The sequence below is a fragment of the Pelodiscus sinensis genome, chromosome 23, assembly GCF_049634645.1.
Source record: "Pelodiscus sinensis isolate JC-2024 chromosome 23, ASM4963464v1, whole genome shotgun sequence".
Taxonomy (NCBI): domain Eukaryota; kingdom Metazoa; phylum Chordata; order Testudines; family Trionychidae; genus Pelodiscus; species Pelodiscus sinensis.
This window is the reverse complement of record NC_134733.1, coordinates 20,041,975-20,067,345: the sequence shown is the minus strand read 5'-3', so window position 1 is coordinate 20,067,345 and position 25,371 is coordinate 20,041,975. Positions and strand designations below refer to the sequence as shown.

At 47.9% G+C, this 25,371-nt stretch overlaps 1 protein-coding gene across 1 annotated transcript in view; it reads right to left on the bottom strand.

Annotated features, from left to right (window-relative positions):
- PLCH2 (phospholipase C eta 2) overlaps positions 1 to 25,371 on the bottom strand; it is a 393,557-nt gene that overhangs the window by 27,582 nt on the left and 340,604 nt on the right. Inside the window, exons 13-18 of the mRNA XM_014574375.3 lie at positions 14,157 to 14,249; positions 13,397 to 13,497; positions 11,832 to 11,929; positions 10,164 to 10,346; positions 8,297 to 8,404; positions 4,060 to 4,184 (exon numbers count right to left, since the gene is read on the bottom strand). Coding sequence (XP_014429861.2) covers positions 4,060 to 4,184; positions 8,297 to 8,404; positions 10,164 to 10,346; positions 11,832 to 11,929; positions 13,397 to 13,497; positions 14,157 to 14,249 — 708 coding nt within the window. The remainder of the gene's footprint in view (positions 1 to 4,059; positions 4,185 to 8,296; positions 8,405 to 10,163; positions 10,347 to 11,831; positions 11,930 to 13,396; positions 13,498 to 14,156; positions 14,250 to 25,371) is intronic.

Genomic DNA, 25,371 nt, shown 5'->3' with positions numbered 1-25,371 from the left:
ATTAGGTAGATCCTTTTGCTACTGCTCTCTACCAGTGTGTGCTTCTCACCAAACACAGAGTGCACACCACCACCAGTCAATACTGTCTTAGCAGGGAGAAAGGCCTTTCCAGTAATTGCTGTCTAAGAAGCCGACAAAAAGGATAAGGAATCATCTCAAATCTGGGACCAACTAAACTGGAATGAGACAAAAAAACAAAAACCAAACCAGACTGGCTAGACTGAGTAATGGTTGTAGGCTAAAGTTTTGCTGTTCAGCAGGAAACAAATGTTCAGCACAAGCTATAAGCATAAGGGATACTTTGTCACTAAAGACAAACACAAACATCTTGCCTCCTTTCCTTACTGCTCGCAAGACAATTGAACTTCCAGTACAAATAACCTTGTTCAGCATGGGCGGGGGGTAAAAGCCCAACTGGGGAAGGCAAGTCTCAGCCCTGCCCCGCCCCTGGAACTAAGCCCCGCCCATCCTCATCCCTATCCTTCCTGGTCATGTGGAGGGCTGGGGCTGTTGTGCTGTGGCCCTGACCCGGCCCTCCCCGGCAGCTAGGGGAAGCCATGCTGCCATGCCGTGGCCCCATCGCCCCTCGGTAGCTGGGGGAAGCCGGGTTGCCGCGCCGTGGCCCATCCCCTCCCGGCTGGCAGCCCCAGCATTCAGCAGTTGGGCACACAGGCAGTTTTGGGAAGGCTGTGCCTTCTCTTGCCTGCATTGCTGGCCGCCCATGTTGTTCAGACAGTTCTGTTCTGCAAAGGGCTTTGGGGCAGGGCCTCTCTTGTCGCAAAGTGTATAAGGCACCTAGCAGAGCGAAATCCTGATCATTGATTGAGGCCTCTAGGTCCTGCCACAAGGCCAAGAAAAGAAAAGGGTGAGGTTGTCCAAAGAGCTAAGAGCTAGTCTACACTGGAAAGTCAACAGCAGCACGAGGTGTGTGGGCTACATAAAGATAGACCCGAGCTGTGAAACTGCGATCCCAAAAGATTCAAATTGGTTGAAAATGTTATGGCAGAACTATTTGCTTCCAGAAAAACAAAAGAGGATTCTAGAAAATCTAAACATTGAATGGGAATGTATCACTCCCTTCAAAATGTTCACAAAAGTATCCAAACATTTCATTTCAGCTCTACTCGTTAAAACGTTAACGACAGTGAAAGCGGTGTTGTCCGGCACTCTGCTAACCGGAAAGCTTTGTTAACTGGCACTGCCCCCAGCCATAATACTGCCACGTCTTCAGGTGTGTCTGTGCACCCGACTCCTCCCTGTCCGGCCAGCTGTTGCAGGGCTTCTGACTTCATCAGCGGGAGCTTCTTTCCTCCTCAGCCTGCCATGACCTGCCACAAGCCGGATCTGCCACTGGGGGCAAGGCCAGAGCAATAAGCTTTGTGATCCAGCTCATTCCATTAACTAGTGTTCCCTCTAAGGCAGTGGTCCCCAATGCGGTGCCCGTGGGCGCCATGGTGCCCGCCGGGCCATTTCTGTGCACCCGCCAAGTGATAGGGGCCAGCCCTGCCCCCGGGCACGTGGTGCATGGGCACTGCTGGCTCCTGGGCGTGTGGCACATGGGCAGTGTCAGCCCCAGGCACGCAGCGCGTGGGTGATGCCGGCTCCAGGACGTGTGGCACAGGAGGGGCCGGCACAGGAGCGGCGCCAGCCCCGGGAGTGCAGCATATGGGTGGCCCCGCCCCCGGGTGCCCGGTGTGTGAGTGGCCCCGCCCCCGGGCGCCCGGCAGCCCCAAAAGGTTGGGGACCATTGCTCTAAGGTGTGTGGCAGCCCAGCTTCACAGAAGATTAATCTGCCCTGCCCAGTCAGTCAGCTCCCTGCATGAGCCCTGAGCCTCTGACTGGGTGGGGCTGATTAATCACCCGTAGAATGGGCACCCCCATTCCCCAAGAGTGCTGGAGAGCAACGCTTTCCCTGTATTTCCCTTTGAGGAAGAATTCCAAGGCAGGTGTTCCATCCTGATTTGGGACAAAAACAAATGTTGAAATACTGTAATCTCCCATGGGATAGAATGACCACATTTCTGCCAGATATGCTGACTATCTTAGGCACTGGGACAACCCCGGCTCAGCCATTTTCGGCTTCTCCCCGCCCTTAAAACCTTCCTGGTTTTGTTTTAAAAACTTTATTAGGGAATTATTCCTGCCCAAAGGATCCATTTGTCACTACCCTCTGCTTGTGAAGCCAAAAGCCTCGCCCGAGAATGTAAGTGTGATGTCACACACGGAGGTTTGCCTCACCCGAGGGCAGGGAATAGGCAGGAAGGCAAGAGAGAAAAGAAATGAACACCCTCTCTGAGGAGAAGACAACCTGTGCACAGCCCACATGCCTTTGGCAGTAAAAAATGGGAAGTGAAAGAATGATGTTGATTCATTTTATGTGGGGGCCATGGCCAGTTAATCTTTCAAGATCTGTTACTTGAAACTACTGTGTTAGATGTGCTGCTGCTCCTTCCACCCCACCAATTAATATAGTTTGGGAGCACCTAAAGGCCACACCGGAGATCAAGGCTGGGTTGATTTAGTTGGAATTGGTCCTGCCTATAGGAGGAGGCTGGACTTGATGACTCTGAGGTCTCTTCCAGTTCTATGGTTCTAAGACCCTATTATGCCAGGCACCCACAGAGATGTAGAGGTTCTTCCTAACCCAAAGAGCTTTCAATCTCAACACACAAGCGGACAAAAGGCGGGAAAATGGACACTATATTATCAGAGTTTCACAGATGTGAATCGCTCTCACACGTGAGGAGATTATGTGACTCCCAACGGGAGTTTGTGGAAAAACTAGGACAACATCTGCCAGGCGACAATCCAGCTACTCAACTGCTTCTGGCCAGAATCTTCATCTGGAATATGGACAACCACAGCCGATGGACACCTCTCTCAACATCGGAGAAAGTGAATTACGGAGAAAAGAGGGAATGCAAATGTATTCGAAATCTTAAATTGCTTCACGGTGGCCTTTATTGTGACCCTTGGGTGACTGCTTTCCACTGATGTGAGAAGGGAGAAAAATTGTTCTCCTTGGCCTCTGAGGACAGGACAAGAAGCAACAGGCTTAAACTGCAGCAAGCGAGGTTTAGGTTGAACATTAGGAAAAAATTCCTACCTATCAGGGTGGTTGAACACTGGAATAAGTTGTCTAGGGAGGTTGTAGAATTTCTGGAGATATTTAAGAGCAGGTTAGATAGACACCTGTCAGGGATGGTCTAGACAGGTGCTTGGTCCTTCCGTGAGGGCCGGGGACTGGACTCAATGACCTCTCGAGGTCCCTTCCAGTTCTAGTGTCCTATGATTCTACAATCAATCCGGTTTAGTGGCCAAAGGACATAAAAATATTTCTCCACTCAGAGGTTCAGTTCTGGCTCTAATGGGCTAAAGAGCCAAGGGGAAATTTTACTTGGAGGTAGCTGCTCAGTCTTAGCATTTCCTAAAGACTAGTGTTTAATAAAGGCACACGGGCCGTGCTCCGCAAGCAATCGATACAGAACCGCACATGAAATAAGAAGCCCCAATACTGACAAAAGGCTACAATTTTGGCTCATTTCAGTCTGGCTGATGTTGCTTCATGCCCCCCCCCCATACACCCCTAGCCCCTCTACAAGTCAAACTGAAGAAGGGGCGGGACAAGAGGGCACAACATGCGCTGGAGACTAGGAATAGCATTTGGATAGGCAAAGGACAAGAAGGACCCTCAAGGAATTTCATTTGTCTCGACTGACGAGCTCCGCAGTCTCATGCGTTTTTAAGACCAGGCGCTCGGTTTCGCTGGCTCTGTTTGGGGGCTGATGAGCACGACAGTGAATTGAGCATCTTGGCTCTTCTAGCTAACATACCCTAACGGGCTCCCTGATGCTTGAGGGAGGAAAGGCACCTGGTGCTCCTGGAAGCTTAATGAGCTGCACGATACATTCAAAGTAAAGGTCGGGTTTCCCATAGAAACAAATGCAAAACAGTTAAAGCCTGGTCCAGACCGGCTCCCGGACAGACAGACAGAGACAGACAGAGACAGACAGACACTCTCCGATCGGGGAGCCACGTCACCCGTTCACCATTTCCCACCTCTCCTCTGTCTCCCAGCATGGAGTCCCGTGGCTTTGGTAGCTGTTGCCCACTGATTATCCTCAACACCAGCTGCTTCTTCATCTGATTGGGGAGAGGGTCTTCGGAATTTGGGTTGAAGACACCTGTGGGGGCAAGAATCCAGAGAACGTAAAGGGAGACCGGCACCATTTTACGGATGGTGACGTTTTCCTCCAGCTCTTCCTCGCTCTTCTCCTTGTTTAGTTGCATCTACAACTACAAACTACACTTAGGAAGGTGCCCCACCCGGCTGCCTCAAGCACTTGTACTCAGATCCAACAATCAAAACTGTGCCATAGTTGTCGCTAAAATCTTTACAAGCAAGTGACACACTGGCACGGCAATCTGGATACTTTTGAGCACAGTGAGCCTCCAGGAAAAAGGCAATTGCTCACAAAGGCTGATGGAAAGAGCAGTAGCTGCAAATATCGCACGTTGCCAAATTAATCACCAGGCAGCAGGTTACTGAGCCAGCGGCACTTAGCGGTGGGGGCGAACCAAAACCTGGATGTGTGTGTCACATAATTTTGTGGGGTGGCTTTCAAAACCCAGATCTGAATGCTTTGGAAGCATCACTGATTGCTTTTATAGCCTAAACTCTGGGATTCGCTGGAGGGAACTAATTCAGAACACACTGACACCATTGGCTTTGGGTGCTGGGAAGGGCTCTGCTGTGTCTTTCCTGTCTTATTGGAACAGAAAAAAACCGTCAGTTGGCAGCCAGTTGGAAGCTAAAAGAGCATTTCAAAGACAAGATCAAGCACGGGATAGTAATGAACGGCTCTGCCATAGAGCAGTGGGAGGAGATGGGACGCTGCAGCAAAGGAGATAGGAAAATACATTCCATTTACTTAAACAGTGCAGGCGTAGGCAGCCACCAACCCAACGGAGAACAGCGAGAGTTGTTTACATACAACAGTGCAAACACTAGGGCAGTATTACAATACTCTGCTCAAGGCCACACTGTCAGAAATAAGCAGGACTCCAGATAGAGAGAAAGTGACAAATTCAACGGGAAATCGACACAGTGGAAAAGGAGGGCTTCATCTTTCTCAGGGACAAATCTATTTGAGCGAAGCCTGAAACAAACACAGAGACCCTGTCCTTACCAGCAAGGTGCCTTCCAGGGAGATAGTCATTACGCCTCCTATAAAGAGGTGTTCTGGGTACTCAAAGGCGCCTGTGTAGAGTAAGGCCTAAAGGAGGACCTCACCAGCACAGCCCTATGCACAACCCTAAAATATCCCGCACCCACCTGGCTCTGCCTAAGCGTTGTTCTAATCACAAGCGCACTAGTGTAATCGATTTAATTAATCTAATCTTAATAAAAGTGCATGCAATAGCAATTGAGGTACCATTTTTACATATCTGCTGTGGCAAGTCGATCAGGTTACCATGGCATTCCCTTAGGAAGTGGTAATGAACACCACAGTGATGTTATGACTTCAGTGGTGAGCACTGTACACTAGGGATGCTAAATTTAGATTAATCAACTAATCAGACAGTCGATGGAATTTCCATTGACTACTCAATTACTCGATAACACCGCCTCCGTCTTTGAAATGTAGAAGAGCCTCATCGGGCTCTTGTACATTTCAAAAGCAGAAGTGCTGCAGGGAGCACGGGGCCAGCAGAAACTCAAGCAGTCCCCCACTCGCCCCATGCATCCTGCAGCGCTTCTGCTTTTGAAATGTGCTACATCTCAAAGGCAGAAGCAACACCAGTTCCCCGCTGGGTCCCCGCACCTCCATGGAGACGGCGCTGGGCAGAACCGGCTTTTAAGTTGGCTTCCCCCAGTACTGGCTCCTGCTCTTCCCTCTTTGCCACTTGTCACTGGTAGAGGCAGCGGGGGAGAGGGAAGTGACTAGTCAAGTCACTAGTTGACTGTCTGATAAGCTTATGCTTATTGGATAGTTGACTAGTCGACTAGTCGCTTACATCCCTCCTGTACACAACCACCACACAAACAAAAAGCCCTCCTCCCCATATGTGCCAAAGTAGAATTGATAAAGATGTCTAAGATTCGGTTCACACTGCAGTGAGATACCCATGGCTGGATCCTGTCATCTGTCTTGGGTGAAAGGGCTGTTTAATTGCAATGTAGATGTTCCAGCTCAGGCTGCAGCCTGAGTCCTGGGACCCTCCCGCCTTGCAGGGTCCTAGAGCCCAACTCCAGCCTGAGCCCGAATGTCTCCACTGCAAATAAACAGCCCCTCGGTCCAAGTGCCGTGAGCCCGAGTCAGCTGGTACAGCCAGCCACAGGTTGTCACTGCAGGGTAGACAGACTCTCTGCCCAGGTCTACACTAGGGCTTTATTTCGAAATAACCCCCCTTAGGTTGAATTTATAAGCAGAACGTCCACACTACCAAGCCCGTTATTTTAAATAATGGACCACTTAATTGGAAATGTGTACTCCTGCTTTTCATCAGGAGTACCGCTAATTCTGAACTAGTTACTTCGAAGTAACGGTAGTATGGATGCTCCGATGCCACTGTTTCAAAATAACTACTCCCCAGAGTAATTCGAGCTAATTACTCCCCAGGGCTTCCTGGGGCTCTAAGGCCGAGGTAGTACATCCACATTAACGGGCCTGCTTCGGACTAATTTCAAAGCTTCCCCATAGCATGGACATTAATAAGTTGACTGTACTAATTTCAAAATAGTTTTCTTGTGTAGACATGGCCTCCCTGACTTAGAAACCCAGGCCCTGTGGACTTTCAATGGGACTTGCATCTGACGAAGTGGGTCTTTGCCCACGAAAGCTTATGCTCCTACACTTCAGTTAGTCTATAAAGTGCCACAGGACTCCTCACCGCTTTTGCAGATTCAGACTAACACGGCTACCCCTCTGATACTTGACTCAATGGGACTTGTGGCTCCTATGTCACTTAAGGGCTTTTGAAAACCCTACCCTAAAATTTTACGATTATGACAGCAAACGATGATATAAACCCACACGCAGCAGGACCCAGGATGTGTCTCCCAAACTTGGTCCCGCTCTGCATACCATCAATGTTCTTCTAGCTTTACTGACTATGGAATCTCTTTGTTGGGATAATGTTCAGTTCCCTCTGCTGGGTTTCATGATCGTCTACTGGGAGAGCAATCTGTTACCCCTCCAGGCTACCAGGCCTGCAGCACTTACATTTACCTGTCAGCTGATACTCTCAGTTGGGATTCTGTCTCCATAAAAGAGAAAGACTGGGGCAGCACTCAGTGCTGTGGGGGGTTGTGAATTCTTGCCCGACTCGGCTAGGCTGATGGGGAGAAGCTGGTGCCTTATGGAGTGAGAGCCTTCTAGAGATCCAGGAAATGGATATTTTATGTGCTGGCCCCAGTCCCTGTACCGCTTTAGATGCAAGCAGCGGTTGGTTTGTCATGGCAGGGATGTAGGTGCCTTAATGAAGTCGTGCACCATCCCTGGAGCAAGCCCATCCAAACTCCGTTCAGGGGAAGCTTCTACATCCCCATCCCATCCCTGCTGCTTCTACGGAGCATGCAAGATAGAAACTCTTGGGAGGACGAGTCTCTCTTTTTTGAGGGGGGGGTTAAAAAATGAGGAGTACCGTTAGTTCGGACTAAGGGCTTTCGTCCAAACTAACGCATCCCGGCGCGCACTTCCTGGTTCGAATCAGCTGTGATTTGAACTAGCGCGCCGGCGAGATCATGTTAATGGAGCGCGGGATATTTAAATCCCCGCTTCATTAACTACTTCGGTCGTCTCCATTTGCATCCCTAGTCCGAATTAGGGATGCAGCATAGACGTACCCCAAGAGTGTTAATGAATAAGTCTCTGGTACACGTATTGGGAACACAAGAATCCATCTCAATGTATTCAGAGACCATTGGGGTTAAGGGGCCAAACCTGCTCTCACTTACGGCAGAGTAATTGAGGAACAACGTCAATGACGTCAACTGAGCTCACGCCCATGGAAGAGCAGGATCTGACCTGAAGTTCCAAAGGACTTCCGATGGCTGGTGGAAAGGCCCCAGCAGCTGCACACGTACACTCCTGCGCAACCTTGTAAACCGCTGGAAAATCCACACCCCACACCCGGACATAACGAGTTACTGACTCCTATGGCCTCAGCATCACTTGCTGGTGTATCCCACAATGCACAGCACTGCCATGCCTCTTTCCCTCCTGAAGTACCAATCCCAACCCCAAGGATCTCCCCCTCCCTCTGTGGTCCCCACCAACTGGCTGGTCCTTACCTTGACACATGCACTTTGGTTTGAGGACATAGCCACAATTCCCATTGGTATTAAACTTGGCCCGATTCAGCTGCAGCATTCGCCCCTCAGACTGATAGTTCAATGCGACTGTGGCAAAGAAGGAGGCAACAATATTAAGTCCGTTGAGAGTGTTCACAGGAAAGAAAACCGGCATGTGTTTTAAACTTTGTTCTCTGGTGACAGCTAGCCAGAAATGTTGGAACTGGGACTCTCCCCCACCCAATGCTTAAGATATCACAGCTCTAGAGACAGTGACTAGGGGGAGAGGTAGATACGTTGGAGGACAGGGACAGGGTCCAGAGTGACCTAGACAAATTGGAGGATTGGGCCAAAAGAAATCTGATGAAGTTCAACAAGAACAAGTGCAGAGTCCTGCACTTGGGACGGAAGAACCCCAAGCATTGTTACAGGCTGGGGACTGACTGGCTAAGTAGCAGTCCAGCAGAAAGGGACCTGGAGATTAGAATGGATGAGAAGCTGGATATGAGTCAACAGTGTGCCCTTGTAGCCAAGAAGGTGAATGGCATATTAGGCTGTATTAGGAGGAGCATTGCCAGCAGATCCAAAGAAGTGATTATTCCCCTTTATTTGGCTCTGGGGAGGCCACATGTGGAGTATTGTGTCCAGTTCTGGGGGCCCCCCACTATAGAAAGAATGTGGGCGGACTGGAGAGGGTCCAGCGGAGGGCAACCAAAATGAATAGGGAGCTGGATCACATGACCTATGAGGAGAGACTGAAGGATTTAGGCTTATTTGGTCTGCAGAAGAAAAGAGTGAGGGGGGATTTGATAGCAGCCTTCAACTCCCGGAAGGGAGGTTCCAAAGAGGAAGAAGAGAGGCTGTTCTCAGTAGTGACCGATGGCAGAACAAGGTCTCAAGTTGCAGTGGGGGAGGTCTAGGTTGGATATTAGGAAAAACTATTTCACTAAGAGGGTGGGGAAGTACTGGAATGAGTTCCCTAGGGAGATGGAATCTCCATCCTTAGAGGTTTTTAAGTCCCAGCTTGATAAAGCCCTGGCTGAGATGATTGAGTTGGGGTTGGTCCTACTTTGGGCAGGAGGCTGGACTCAAAGACCTCCTGAGGTCTCTTCCAGCCCTAGGATTCCATGATTCTATGACTTCCACAAAGAGTCTTACACTTCGGCTACGTCTACACTGGCCCCTTCTTCAGAATAGCCATGCTAATTTAGAACTTTGGAATAGGGAAATGCACGGGGGATTTAAATATCCCCCGAGGGATTTAAATAAACATGGCCGCCGCTTTTTTTCCGGCTTGGGGAAAAGCCGGAAAAGAGCGCCCAGACTGGCGCGATCCTCCGGAATAAAGCCCTATTCTGGAGGATCTCTTATTCCTACTTGAAATAGGAATAAGAGATCCTCCGGAAAAGGGCTTTATTCCGGAGGATCGCGCCAGTCTGGACGCTCTTTTCCGGCTTTTCCCCAAGCCGGAAAAAAAGCGGCGGCCATGTTTATTTAAATCCCTCGGGGGATATTTAAATCCCCCGCGCATTTCCCTATTCCAAAGTTCTAAATTAGCATGGCTAGTCCGAAGAAGGGGCCAGTGTAGACACAGCCTTCCTGTCTGGAGAGTTTCTTGCATGTGAGCAGGAGGGCATTACTTTCCTTCTCTTGGCCACCAGTTGCATCCCGCCCTACTAGAGAAACAGACAATATCCCAGGTATCAAAGCCCCAGATGTCAGGGAGTTGGATAGCCAACTAACCTGGTGTGTTTGGTGAGGCTTTTTGCTCAGCCTATTTTCCAAAGAAAGATTCTACGATTCCCACTGACACTCAAGATTTAAAAAAAACAAAAACTAAAACAAAAAAAGAGTCCCTTTTGCTCACCCATCTGACAGCCAGCGTTCCAGAAGGGCTGGGGATTGTAATTGCTAGAATCAACGCGATAGGAAGATGGGTAGATGCGGGACAACTGGTGTTGGTTGAAACGCAGATATTGTGCTGGCTTTTGCTGGAGTACCTGGTGGGCCTTTGTCTCGCTGAAAGATGAGACCTGCCAACTGGAAGAGACTGCAAGGAGAGAAGGAAGTTAGAAGGGGATGGCTTCCCCTGAAAAATATCCACTCCACCTACATACCATCAGTTACTAATCATTCTTTTGCAAAAACCACCTGATCAGATATGGTTCTCTTTCTCTTCCATCACCACATTGGCTGCGTCAAGACTGGCATTCGCTTTTGCGGAAAAACTTGCCAGCTGTCTACACTGGCCGCTTCAATTTGCGCAAGAACACTGACGATCTAATGTAAGATTGTCAATGTTCTTGTGCAAATACTATGATGCTCCCGCTCAGGGATAAGCCCTCTTGCGCAAATGCTTTTGCGCAAGAGGGCCAGTGTAGACAGGTAAAAACTGTTTTGCACAAAAAAGCCCCGATGGCGAAAATGGCAACCAGGGCTTTCTTGCGCAAAACCGCGTTTAGATTGGCATGGACACTTTTCCACAAAAAGTGCTTTTGCACAAAAGCGTCCGTGCCAATCTAGACGCTCTTTTTCACAAATGCTTTTAATGGAAAAACTTTTCCGTTAAAAGCATTTGCGGAAAATCATGCAAGTCTAGACGCAGCCATTTTGTTTCTTACATGGTAGAGTTACAGCTGAGAAATCCAGGTCAGGTACAATAAGTGATCTGACCCCTCAGACAGAACCTCACCCATATCTTGAAGTTTGAAGATGCTTGAAGAAAGTTTAAATCCCCTAATCCAGAGGTGGGAAAACTAAGACCCGGGGGCTGGACGCGGCCCCCTGCTTGCCTTGATCCAGCCCCTGAAGCTCGGGGCTCCCCCTTCCAGGGCCATGTTAGTGACGGATTGGTTGCTTCTCACTTATGTGCGGCCCCCAACTGACTTTTCTGTGGGTCAGCGGCCCCCAACCCAAAAAAGGTTCCCCACCCCTGCCCTAATCCCTCTATATTTCTCACAGCCACCGATGGCATTTGGACTTCCCGATTCTGCTCAGGATCCGGTGCAGAAAACAGAGAAGGAGGGCTAAAATCTCCCAGCAGTTTCATTCTGCAGAATCAACTCGTTTGAAGGAGCACCTGAACTTTCAGCTACTTAGCCAAAGTTCTGGAGCGTTTCCTGTTGCTTGGTAATGAAGATTAAAATTTCCCATGGAGCTGTTCCTCTCCAAACACCATGCATTCTAAGTGGGAGCAGCATACATGTCCTTCCAAGTTTTCCTGCACCTTAAAGTGTAAACTGGATTCTGGCAGCCTTTATAGCAACTGGCAGCCGCCTAGGGGTTACTACAGGAAGTGGTTATTGTAATCCACTGGTAATGAAGCTGCTGCATAAATCGCATTCGCACTGCAGACCCCAAGTCAAAACAAAAGGCGTCTGGCCGCTTGGAAATGACACAGATTTATTGCTGTCAAATTCCTCTTGGAATCAAGTGTTTATCATATAAATCAGGTGCAGGAACATAAACCTTCCAGGCCAGTTTTCCAGCTCATCGCATCGCAGTTAGTTTTTAGCAAACACTTAATTCAACCTACTTTCAGTTTCAACATCATGGATCCCAACAGACTTGGTATACTTCACCAGGTCAGAGAGAGCCCGGGAAAGCTTCATTGTTTTCTTCTGTCTGCTTATCCTGGGTGAATAAAACAAACGGTTTCCCATAAACTGACCAAGAGGCAATTTTATCTATTTTTAAACAGAAACTTTAATTTTTTAAATAACTAGTCAGGTACAGAAACTCTGAGAGGAGTCTCTCCCACTGAGAGTGTTGGAGGGCCAATGTGTGACAACTCTCTGTAAAAGTCCAGGTTTCTGATTGAACTGTCTCTGGGAAGTTGGTAGAAAAGACTGAAAAGGGACTTTTGGTTCTGAGCATCTAACTCTCTTTGGGAGAGAGACGCAGACATCCCAACACTGAGCACAGCAATGCCTTGATAGCTTTTAAAATGGGGACCAAAGAGCCTCATTTTCTCGTATGTTAACGGCAAAGAAAAGACCTGAGCTGCTGCCTTGGGATGATACATTAAGGTCTGGTGTGTTGCAGGCAGTCTGTGCTGCTAGACAGGAATTGGGAATTGTGGGCTTGCTCTTTAACAGGAGTTTTTCACCTCCAACTGCTTTGATGTTGCTACTCCTTAAAGGACGTATGTTTTAATACTAAAGAATTTGGTGCCCTCCTCCTTCCCACTAGCTTTAGGCTAACTCCAGGGTGTGCTGAGTGGGTTTATGGTCTTGGCATGGAGCGCTCTGACAATTCTGCTGGCTGCTCCACTGGCCTTTCCCACCCCCCCAAACACGCATTTTATGCCCTCTTTTCAGCTCTCCTGGTAACCTCAGTGAATCGCTCCAGAGCATCCCAACCCGATCTCCACCTGACCTCTTGCATCCAGTGTTAAAACCGGTCAGAATCTCATCAACGTTTTTGGCATCTGGTGTTTTGATGAGGTGATTTTCAAAAGCAAAAATCAAAGCAACACTTTGACTCTTTCTCTGTACGTCCGTTTAACAAATTAAACAGCCATGGGGCTCCCATGGCTAAAATGCTACACAAGACATCTTCACAATAGAGCCAGGTGAAGTAGTGAAACCTCAAACCACATCTGAGCAGCATGTTTGGCTCAGTCATCCAATGAGGCCAGCTCTATACTTACTTGCGGATTGATGCTCCGAAGATCAATCTTCTGGAGTTTGATTTAGTGGGTCTAGTAAGGACCCACTAATCAAATGCTGATGGTGCCCCCATCTGCACTGGAACTCCTAATCCTCATGAGGAGTAAGGGAAGTTGACGGGACCATTTCTCCCATCGACCTCACACTGTGGGGATGGTACCAAAGTTCAAATTAAAGAACGTCAACCCCAGCTACACAATTAACGTAGCTGGGGTTGAGTATCTTGATTCGAACTTATCCCCTTAGTGTAGACCTGGCCTGACCAATTAGGAAGAGCCACATCAGGTGACAAATCCAATGATGGAGTCACAAACATTTTGGGGCTTCCCATACATGAGCATCCCCTCACATTACCATTGCTCCCAAACCTGTTACACTTGTGGCCCCACCTCTGCCGAGCACTGCATTGCCAGGGCTCCTTCTTACCAACCTGCTGTAGTGCACCGAGCCCCGGGCTAAGTTTCCTTGACAATCTTGGTCATCTTCCCCTTCTTCCAAGCTGGATGCTTTTTTCAATTTGCTCCCCTTTTTCTGCAGAAAGGAAACAAAACCATGGGACCAGCCAGGCCTCATTCTTCAGAAGGGGGTTAAGTTTCATTGGGGCATCAGGTAAATGTCTAAGGGGGGCAGGTGTGAAAAATGAAGATGGATTTAGTCATGTGAGCCCGAGTGCTCCAGAGTGGAGCCCGAGTGCTCCTCGTGTAACGGTAGTTTGGACTAGGAAGCCTTGTCCGAACTACCTAGTCCGTGCCGTGTGTAGCTGCGTGGCACGGAGTCCGCACTAGCGGGCATTTAAAAATGGCGGCACCCGGCGAGATGCAAATGAAGCCCGGGAAATTCAAATCCTGGGCTTCATTTGCAACTCCAGTTGCCTACATTACCACCCTAGTTCGAACTAGGGTGGTAGTGTAGACATACCCTCAGCGTTTAAATGAACCTAGCTACTTTCCAGGTGGGATCTCGGACAGCTGTCAGCACTCGGCGTGAACTAATGCAAGTTGTTAAGAATAACGGCAACTGGGCACCCTGCCTGCTTGGCCACTAGGGACCTGGGGGCTGGGACGTGTCAGACGGTGTGTGCTGTTTCTTCGTATTTCTCTCTCTCTTGCAGGTGCACACACACAAAGCCACATCTGGGAGTCCAGTGCTTCTCCTGCAACCCACTGCAAGTTATCTGCTGGGAGACTAACCTTGCGCTTGGAAAAGCTGCCCATCAGCGATCGGCTGTACCGTTTGTTGGTGCTTGCGTCTTCCCCAGACGCCACATCATCTTCAAGTTTGTTCTGCAGCAACAAGAGAGCAAGAGGGGTTGAGACTGAGAGAGGGCAGCAGGTGGGACAGCAGCGCTGCAGAGAACCTTGTGGACATACAGCCGGAAGTTTGAAAAAGCCACCTTAAAACCTCAGCTTTGCTCAGCTGGAGACCAACACCTCCCCCACCAGTTCAACGCAAGCCCTCTGAAGCCAGCAGTCTTCACTGCTCTGTTCTGCTGACATAGTCACATCGCGCTTTCACAAGAATCACAGAAATCCCCATGCACCAGTCTCTGATAACTTCATTACATCATCCATTGGGGCAAAAGCACAACAACATGCCATGCATTAATATTTGACTGTTTTGCAGCCACAGTTCTGCATGGCTGACTCTGCTGGGACTGACTTCTCTCACTATAGCTGCCCCGTCTCCTCTTTAGGATTAACAGGATCTGGTCAAGCAATCCTGTTTATTGTCTGAGTGGCTATATTATTGCTAGGATGCGTAATGGGATGATATCTCACAGTAAGGAAAACAATCTGATGACTCAAAAGAAAGGTTAATCACTGAAGTCATAAAAGGGGACGTTGACTCAAGATACGCAACTCCAGTTATGTTCATTACGTAGCTGGAGTTGACGTACCCTGATTCGACTTTCTCCATCGTCCCCACAGTAGGAGGCCATGGGGAGCAAACGCAGGAGCAAAAGTATTGGGGGGTGCCCTCTGAGTTTGATTTACTGAGTCTTAACTAGACAAGCTAAATCGAGCTCCAGAATATCGATCACGGCAGTATCAATCTTTCATCTAGTGAAGACATGGCCTGAGACCACTGGATGGAGACAAAATCCTGGGGTTCTCTGTCTCTCTGATTGGCTCCACAGACCCTATTCTGTCTACAGAGACTTGCCAAGTCCCAACTTGGACTATGTAGTAATGGAAGGGACCACAGACTACACTCCACAATACACTACAAAACCATCGTGGATTAAAAATATGCACAAACTCAAGCAGCGGTGAGTCATGGGAAGCAGATTTCTGTTCCTAAGTCTAACTTATCTTTAGATCCAAGATGCTTGCTAAGTAACCTGTCTAGAACATTTCTAATTTGCAGGCAACACCCTCCCCTAAGCCCTTTATGGCTAATTATAAGCTCTAAAGTGGCACTGTTTCAAGTTCATGCATTTTAGTCAGTGGGCTGAGCATATTTTTATAAATAACTGTTATTACAATATTAAAATATGTGAAATCATAGGATAGGCACTTTTTTCCTCTCACATAAAAAAGCCCACAGTTTTAAATGCACTTTATTCTAGAATGGAAAACAAATTCTGTTTGCTCAAAAGAAAAAAAAAAGTCGCCCATGTATATTTCATGCTTCGGTTGCTCTGCTCTGGAGACAGAAAAGCCCTGGGTCTCCAACAATGCTGCTCACCTGGCATCATCATTAACTGTGTGCATTCAGCTATGCAAGCTGAAGTCATTAATAAACAATTTATTTAGAAAGCTGCTCAAATCCAGCAAAATAGATCGCTAAACACCTTTTCCTCCATAGTCCCAATTTACATTTCCAGAGCCTGCCATGTTCCATTATTCATGTGCAATGAGATATTATTCTCCTTGATCAAAGCATTCGCCAGAACAATTGCTAATAAAATATCTCATCATTAAAAAACAGAAAGAGACCTCTAAATGGACAGGCAAGACATTTTTCTTCATTAAATAGCTTTTACATAAACAATGTAAAGTACCTACAAAGACCCATGTCAAAACATTACAGCAGAGGGAAACATGCTTTTCCTTTCTATTTTCTTAGTATTCTCAGTCAGAAGCAAATCTTGTCAAAGTAGAACAATCCAGGAGAGTACCTCTGGATTTGTAATCACCCGAGATCAGCCTCTCTCCTATCTTTGGGGGCAGGCAGAAAGACACCAAACAGCACAAGCAGGAAAAAGTAGAGTTTGATAGTATAAACAGGATTGCTGTCATATCTTTGGCCAATGATGACAGAAAATTAATATCCTGAAGCTGAAAGAGGGAGAATATACCTTAGGGGCTTTCATTTTGGTTCTTATATGTTACATCACAAAACTGAATTTGACACTATTCCATAGTCTTTGCTTCATTCTGTTATTTCCATCACATAGTTTGCTGCTCCGGATACACCCACCCCCACTGTTAAAGGGTCTTTCTCGTGCAGCAACAATCATGGGAACAAGCCCAGCAGTGAGTCGAGATGAGGACCAAAGGAAAAGACAGTGACAGGTAGGAACTATTTTGACTTAACCAACATTTGCTGGTTCAGAGGCATCTGTATTTCACGAGTGAAAAACTGGCATATACCAGTTCAAACCTAAAGCCACTGAGCATGAGACCCATCTGCAGTGGTCACCAAAGCACTTTCATATTCAGCGCAATGCCACCCAAGCAGCTCTCCAAAACAGAGAGGAGATAAACGTCACTGGATCACCTAAAGAACACCAGGGTGCCCTGCAAACCAACTGAATGTATCTAAAGGGCTTCAGGGTGCATGGAAAAATCCTGCAGCGCTGAACAGTGATGAAGCCAAGAGCGTTGATCTAGTACTATACAAACAAATATAACATTTCAATTGTACACGCAGAGAATTCGATAGCATGGAGAGAATTCTTTGGGCGTCTTCAACCACCCCTCTCCCCTGTCAGAACAGCTATTTTCTATTCAAATTGGCAGGACAGCTCCCTCAGGAAGGGTTAGAATATCCTCACGCTTCATACAGCACTTAGTTTTCCAAGCTAAGAAAGCTTTGTTCCTCTAGAGGGCAATGGTCCCCCACACAGAAAGCTATGCTACCCACTCAACGGTCATTGATAGTATTAAGGATGAGGTGTGTGTACAGGGCGGGGGGACCATATTTTTAAAAAATATGGGTGAAGAAAATAGGTCTAGGTGTAGGAGGTATGTTCTTATGGGGCCAACTTCTGTGGGTGAGCGCAAGAAGCTTTTAAGAGACAAAGAGCTCTTCTTTGGCTGGGAGAGGGACTCGAAGTATCAAAAGGGGGTTCAGAGGGGTCTCTGTGTTAGTCTCTTTCAGCAAAAACAACTAGGAGTCCTGTGGTACCATAAAAATGGATGGATTACTTTGGGCATCAGCTTTCATTGGCTGGAGCCCACTTTGTCAGATGCGTGAAGTTTCCACTCCATGCATCTGAGGAAGTGTCTCCAGCCCACCCAAGCTTGTGCCCAAAGTGGAACAGATTATTTAGCATAGGTAATGAACCCATATTTCAAGGCACCGTTCACGGTGAAGTGGCCCATTAACACCCTTTGTAGCTTGAAAGCTTGTTTCTTCCAGCAGCAGAAGTTGCTCCAGTAAAAGATATGACGTCACCTGCTCTACGCCTCTAATACCCTGGGATCAACAGAGCTGCCATACCATTGCAAAGAAAAAAGGGATCTAATTCCTGAGAGCGTCTCTCAGGTCTGACCCTCATCACCATCAAGAATCTCTCTCCTCTCTCAGAAGCAATCAGACACGACCTCCCTCAACACACGTCTACTTCGTTGTAAGAACAGAGAGAACGTTTGTCCTATATACATGGGCGAATTTGGGGGATGAATGACTTAAATGGTTCTCTTCCTGAAAATTAAAAAAGCGCTTTTAAAATGGTTATTTTTAGTTATAAAATATTTATTAAGGTCTCTTTAATAACTTATAAAAGCATATCACAAGGCGGCCTTTTTTATAAATAGTTGATTCCTGACAATCTGTCAGAGCAGGTGTGAATGTTGTTAAAATAAATGCTCGTGTGTTCAGTGCACATGGAGACAGGCTGTTTAACCATGTTATACAAACTGCAGACAGCTGACAACGCAATAGTGGTTGGACCTCGCCAAGAGCAAGGGGCCAAATCTGAATAAAAAGCAACTGAAAATTCTAGAGCCCAAGCTCAAATTCTGCTGCTCGGTGTGGCGTTCTGAGCTGTTAAAGTGGATGTGATGGGGAAGACCAGCCCCACACTGGGAAAGCTCAGCCTATTCAGGCTCACCTGGCTGAAAAGGCTCTGCCCCTACAGCCCTGCTGGGCATGCTCAGACTGCAGCCCAGGTATAAAAGCTTGGAGGGAGGCTCAGTCTGGGACAGCTGCTGAGGAGGAAGGATGTATTGCCTGAGCTCCTGCAGGGGAGCCGCCTGAGAGACCTGACTGGGAGGCCAGGCAGCGGGACCGGCCAGGGAGGCGTCCAGCCCGGAGGAGGAGCAGCAAACAGATGCCGCTGAAGAGACCGGACACGGAAGGGCCTGGGAAGACAGATGGGGAAGGCGCCAGCAATCCGGGACAGGGTAGGAAGTAGCCCAGGGTGGGGACCTGGAGTCCCCGAGAGCTTGGAATGTTTCGGGCGGACTTCCCACTGAGCTAGTGATGGGACCCGCTCACCACTGACAGGGCCCTGGGCTGGGACCTGGTGGAGAGGGAGGGCCTGGGTCCCCCTACCCCACCTCATTATCCCCTCAAGGGGGACACTACACCTGGACTAATGATTTGGTCACTAGGCCACACTGCCCTGGTGAAGGGTGGAGGGTGGTGTTGCTAGAGACTCTGGCTGCTAGGCCGCACTGCCCTGTTGAAGGGGTGTAGCCAGAGATTCTGGCCACTAGGCTGCCTTGCCCTGGTGAAGGGGGCTGTTCCGAGAGACTCCGGCCGCTAGGCCATATTGCCCTGGCGAAGGCCGGGGGGCTGTACCGCCCAGGGAAGAGGGGCTTTGGGGTATAGCCGTATCTGTGTGGCAGAAGACGTGGGGTTTGGCACCAGGAGGCCCAGGGGCTCAACAGTGCCCCCTGGGTGAGCAATAAGGGAACTAACCCACGTACCTGGTGACAGTGGATGAATAACAGTATTTGGGTTCACTGGCAATTCCCAAAACAATAAAAAAGTCAGTTTAGGGTTGAACCAAAAGGAACATTTATCTCCCAAATTTTCAGCAATTAAAAAAATCACTTTGGGTCAAAACCGAAACGTTTCAGTGTGATTTCAACCATTTATAGATACTTTTCATTTTTTTTAAATAAAATTAAGAGAAATGCTGAAATAAAAAAAGAAGTTTGACCCCCAAATTGAAAGATTTTGTTTAGAACATGTTGAAATGACCTATTTAGATGATTTTAGACTTTTTTCAGGATTTGTTTCGACCGCAACGCTTTGGCAGAATCGGTACGAATTTACTACGGGTTTTAGTGGCATCCTATTTGCATTTTTGAAAAAAAAAGGTTCACCCAGCTCCAGTCATAATTATTTAGAGTCTTTGTAGGAGTGTCATTAGAGTGCTCCTGCAAACTGCCATGTTTCCAGGAACAGGAGAATTGTTCTATGCCAGGGGAAGAGGTCTTGGAAATTGTAAGAAGCCCACAAAACATAGGATCTGTGAGCCCCCTCCCCTGACTTTAAAAGTGCCCCCCCCCTCCAAACACTGCTCTGTCAGGAAGCATCAGAGGTTACACACAAGGTTTGTTAAAGGTTTTCAAATCCCCCGACAACGTCATGTCAGGGCAGAACCTTCAAGCCAACATGGCATCTGCTTGCGCCCCTTGTACTGTCGCAATCTCAGTGGAATAACTCTCTCGTCTTTGTCAAAAAGAACCAGTCAGGACCAAACGAGGTGGACGAGTCTGAAGCCATGGTTCCCTCACACAATGTCTTCTCACAAGTGCAGGGTGAGAGGCAAACCCAACAGGTTCAGAGCTGTGACTGAAGAATCCAAAACATCTGGATCTTCATCCCAACGCTTGAGACTTAAGCGAGCGAGGTCTATGCGAGAATGAATGGCAGTGAAGGGTAGAGATGATGCTTCTGTGTACCTTCCCCATAACACAGGCACTAGGGGACATCCAACAACATGCAGAGGCAGCAAGGTTAAAACGGATAGGCAAGGAAATAACCTCTCTCTCCAGAGCTTTGAGTTAGCTGTAGAATCCACTGCCAGTACATACTCTTGAGGCTCAAGAATTTCACAGCTTATCCACCCTCGCCCACAATATTCTCCTCTGTATTTCCAAAATTATCTCTATAAAACTATTCCATGGGTGTGCCTTTATCAGAACAGAACATTCACCAGAAAAGATATTTCAACTTTGGCCTGTCTCTCTCAGTGTTTCAGCTCTTCCATTTCCACAGGATGCTAGAAAGGGCAGGGGGAGAGCACGGAGGAGACAGGGAGACAGAGAAGCCCATGCTTCAGGTGAAGGGTTGACCAGGGTTAATCTGCACTGCCTTGCCCATCCCTAGATGGAGAATTTTTGCTTTTTGGCATTTCCTACCAGGTTCTGTGGAAGTCCCTCCTCTCTTAATTCCCAGAGTGACAGCTCACCAGAATATGCCTGGGTCTTATAGAACAGCCTAGAGCTCGAGTCCAACCTGTAGCATGCACATTGCCAGACTTGAAACCTCACTAGAGAAGTGAAATACAAAGAGGCTCAGAAATACCTCAGGGCATGGCTACACTTGGAAATTATTTCAAAAGAACCTATTTTGAAATAATAACTCCCGAAATAACTATTTCGAAAGACAACAAAAGGTCTGGTAGCACTTTATAGACTAACAAAACAATGGATGGCTGGGACATTACCAGTGAAGGTACCAACAGCTCTGTGTGGATTCTTGTGTTAGTTCCCTTTGATCCTTATCTGCTTCCTTTTAACTATCCAATCTTCGGGTGTTTATGGGCCCCAGCTCTGCCTTCTTGTTTTTCCCTTTGATATTTTCATTCCCTCTGCTCCTTGTTTCCCATGCCCTTCTCTTTTTCCTCCTCCCCCCCTTCTTCTCTATTTATTTTGGGTCTGCACATCCTAAACTCATAACTCCAGTCATCTGAAGAAGTGGGCTGTGCACACGAAAGCTCATGATACCATCTACATGTTTTGTTAGTCTATAAAGTGCTACCAGACCTTTTGTTGTTTTTTAAGTTTATCCTGTACAGATTAACTTGGCTACCCCCTGAAGCTTCTATTTCGAAAGAGCATGTCCACACTACAAAAAAGCCTTGAAATTAGTCTGAGGCAGACCCCCTTAATGTGGACACGCTACCTTGACTCAGAGCCCCAGGAAGCACGGGGGAGTAATTACTTTGAATGACTCTGGGGAGTAGTTATTTCGAAATAGCGGCACTGGAGCGTCCACACTACCGATATTTCAAAATAACCATTCCAAAATAAGCGGCATTCCTTGTGGAAAGCTGAGTTATTATTTTGAAATAACCAGCCCCTTATTTTGAAACAATGGGCTTAGTAAAGTGGACACTCCGCTTGTTATTTTGAAATAAGGGGAGTTATTTCAAAATAACTCCCTAGTGTAGACCAGGGATCAGTGGCCTTAAAATAAAGAAGCTAAATAAGCCTGACCTACAAATCCTAGAGTGAGATAAATGCCTCTGAAGAGCAGGGGTGCAAAATGTTAAATAAAAGCCAAACAAGTCATTTACCATTAAGATCATAATGACCAAGCCAGGACATCAGTAGGGTGTGAGGAACCTGCTTTTCATGCCCTTGAAGGTCTCTAGACCAGTGTTTCTTATATCAGATTAAATGAGTCATTTCATAGGCATGTTCTTGGACAGGGATGTAGGAGGAAAGAAATGGGACCTTCTTCCCTTCATTCATCAATTAGATTTAACAGAGTTAGAAATTTCTTCCTCAGAGACAAGAGCCTCCAGGTGAAGATTAAATTTGGAAAGATCTCAAAGGTGGAGGGGCCTTTGGACGGGGATCTCAAACCTACTCAGTTCTATCAAAAGGATCCAGAGAGGAAGGATGGTATTGGGGTTAAATTGAACTCATTTCCCAGATCTGTCACCAACCCACTGTGTGACCTTGGGAAAAAAATAACCCGATTCCCCCCCCCCCCCGCCTCAGTTTCCCCATCTTTCAATGAGGAGAAGAATCCTGCCTCTCGGTGTCTTGTCTGTTTAGAGAGTACAGTCTCAGGGCAGAAACAATCACTTTGCAGAGCAAGAGAAGCAGCTCAGCTTTAGCAGTGATAGATTATCCTGTAGCTTCATTACTGCCAGTGGCCTCGGGTTGACACAGTCCATTCAATACCAATTTCCACCTGATGTTCAGTTGCAGCTGCAATAGATAAATTATACTCAGGGCTTTGTTGCCACTTCATACTATCAGCCCCTTTGTGCTCCTGTCTCCAAAGTGTCCCGTCAGGGCTGGATAAAGCGTTATTCTCTTGCATGGAAGATTCTCATATGTTACAATTGGGCTTCGTTCCAAATCAGGCCAAACCCCCAAAATGCAGACGTTCTCCGTGAATGGAATTGGAGCCTGGCACCAGGGGAGTCTGCCTGGCATGCTGCTCCTCACCCTTTGTGAGTGCAGATTGGGGGGGAGTTGTGAACCCGGGAGCAGGGCTTTCAGCTCCTTGGCATGCCACCAGCCAGGCGGTGAAGCAGCCAGGCCACTGAGCAGGCGGGGAAGCCAGGCAAAGCTCCCGTGAAATCCTACCTGGGCTTGGCCAAAACGTCATTGAAAGCGAACTATCTCCATGAAACGCTTTTCACTGCTGGCAAAGTGGCGTTTTCAGACAGAAAATGCCCCCTCAGAATTTCCAGCCCATTTCACACTTCCTGTGTCCGTGCTGTGGTCTGGTCTCCTGGGAGTCACAGCCAGCTGAGGGAGCTGTCCGACCCCGTAGGGCAGCCAAGATGCAAATCCCAGGTCCGAGTCTGGAGCACGTCTCTCCTTTTCCTTGCTCCTCTGCCGAGCACAGAGTTTTCCTGGCACAGGGATGTGTTGAATATGCAAGATCATATTCAACCCCTAATGCAGTGAAAATTGGAGATAGAGAGCGGATTAAACGTGCCGTCCCAGGGGTACGGAAAGCCATTACTCCACATCGGAACAGCTTTATTTTCCGCTGCCAAGAAAGGGGAAGAGGAGGTTGGCACTGATTGGATGCGACGCTGCCTCCTGCAAAGCAACACCCCCAAAATATTAACACGGGAAGAGTCCTCTGCTGGAACGCGGTTCCTAGCTGACAGGAGATAGTTATTTAGCATTATGTAATGCTTGATCCCATTTGTGCAAATTGGTGCGGAGGCCTCTCGGCGCCCGAAGCTTTAAATGACTGCCGCTGTATCTCCACAGGCTGAGCCCGTCTGCCCGGCACTTCCCCTCATCCTGCGACCGAATTATTTGCTGGAACAAGGCCACCGACAGCAGCTGCCCTTCGAAGCAGAGGCAGTTCCCTTCCCCGCCTTTGTACACAGGACTGGAGCGGTGCAAAAAGCAATGAGTTCACTGGTCCATTGTACCTTCCATAAATAGAGCATTCCGATGGGGTTCTTTGGATGAGCATCCCCTGTTTTATTGGCATATGACTACACTGCTGTGTATCACTTGGGGTAGCAACGGTTATGGGATACAGCTCAAACGATGCTGACTTGTTTGAAGGTGGACGGGGGAGAGGCACCTTATGCAAATGACTGACTCCATCCTCACCCCCAAAGCCCCATTTAGAGAGAGCCAGGAGATGCACTGTGATGTTGGCAGGGGTGGGAGTGAAGAAAGAAGGTATGGGTGCTATTGTTTTCATTCCAATACCACCTGCAAGTCCCAGTCAAGATGAGGACCACATTGTGTAGTAATTGTCCAAACACGTGGCCAGAGAGTCTCTGCTTCAAGCAGCTTGCAATCTCAATAGATAAGACAAAAGGTGGGAGAAAGGAATTGTTCCCATCTTTATTCCACAGATTGGGAAACTGAGGCAGGTTTTTTTTTTTAATTTCAAGACTGGGATTTTCTAAGGAGCTGGACATCCAAAATCTGAGTGACTTTGCTACAGGTCACTTAGGGTATGTCTACACTACCACCCTAGTTTGAACTAGGGTGGTTAATGTAGGCAACCGAAGTTGCAAATGAAGCCCGGGATTTAAATATCCCGGGCTTCATTTGCATCTTGCCAGGCGCCGCCATTTTTAAAGCCCCGCTAGTTCGGACTCCGTGCCCGCGGCTACACGCGGCACGGAGTAGGTAGTTCGGATTAGGCTTCCTATTCCGAACTACCGTTACTTCTCATGGAACGGGGTGTACCGGTAGTTCGGAATAGGAAGTCTAATCCGAACTACCTACTCCATTCCACGTGTAGGCAACCGAAGTTGCAAATGAAGCCCGAAGTCCGAACTAGCGGGGCTTTAAAAATGGCGGCGCCCGGCAAGATGCAAATGAAGCCCGGGATATTTAAATCCCGGGCTTCATTTGCAACTTCAGTTGCCTACATTAACCACTCTAGTTCGAACTAGGGTGGTAGTGTAGACATACCCCCAGGGAGTCTGTAGAAGCGGTGGGAACTGAACCAGATCTGCTGAGTCTCATTCTAGTACCTTACCGCAACACTGTCCTTCATCCCAGCAAGGCAAAGGGCTAAGACTAAAGGCTTGTCTTCACTTAGGGAGATCGACATTCTGGAGATCAATCTCCTGGGGTTTGATTTATCAGGTCTAGTAAGGATCTGCTAAATCAAATGCTAATGGTGCCCCCCCCCCCCTCCATGAGCCTGGTACTCCACCCAGTTGCAAGGAGTAAGGGAAGCCAATGGGAGAGTTTCTCCCATTGACCCCTCCCCCTTAACCCCCGCCCCGCAGTGGGGGCATTGCAGAAATTTGATCTAAGACACATCGATTATTCTTGTAGCTGGAGACGCGTGCCTTAGGTTGACTTTCTCTTATAGTGTAGACCTGGCCTTTTAGTTTTTTTTCTAATCTGGACAGCTCAATTCCATCCCATTAGAACAATTATTTCCAACCTGGGGAGGGGGCACAGAGTATATATAAGGTTTCTAAAAGAGGCCACACCCATATCTGGAATGCATCTCCCCCCGGCATTAGCATCACAACCCCGGCTCTGACCTGCACACAAAACTGGAGGCCATTCTTCTCCCTCCTCCTTTTACAAGCAAACCTCCAGCCATCCAGCAAAGCGTCAGAAATTCCTCTCAACAGCCTCATCCATAAAAACGCTAGGCATGGATTGTAAGCGTGCGCACACACAGCAACACTCCTCCTTTCCCATAAACCAAAGCCTGAGTCGCACATGACATTTATCGATGCAAATCATTTTTCTCCATTATGTGCCGGTTCTGGGCCAGGCTGTTGCTCACACCCACTGTTTTCTCCACATT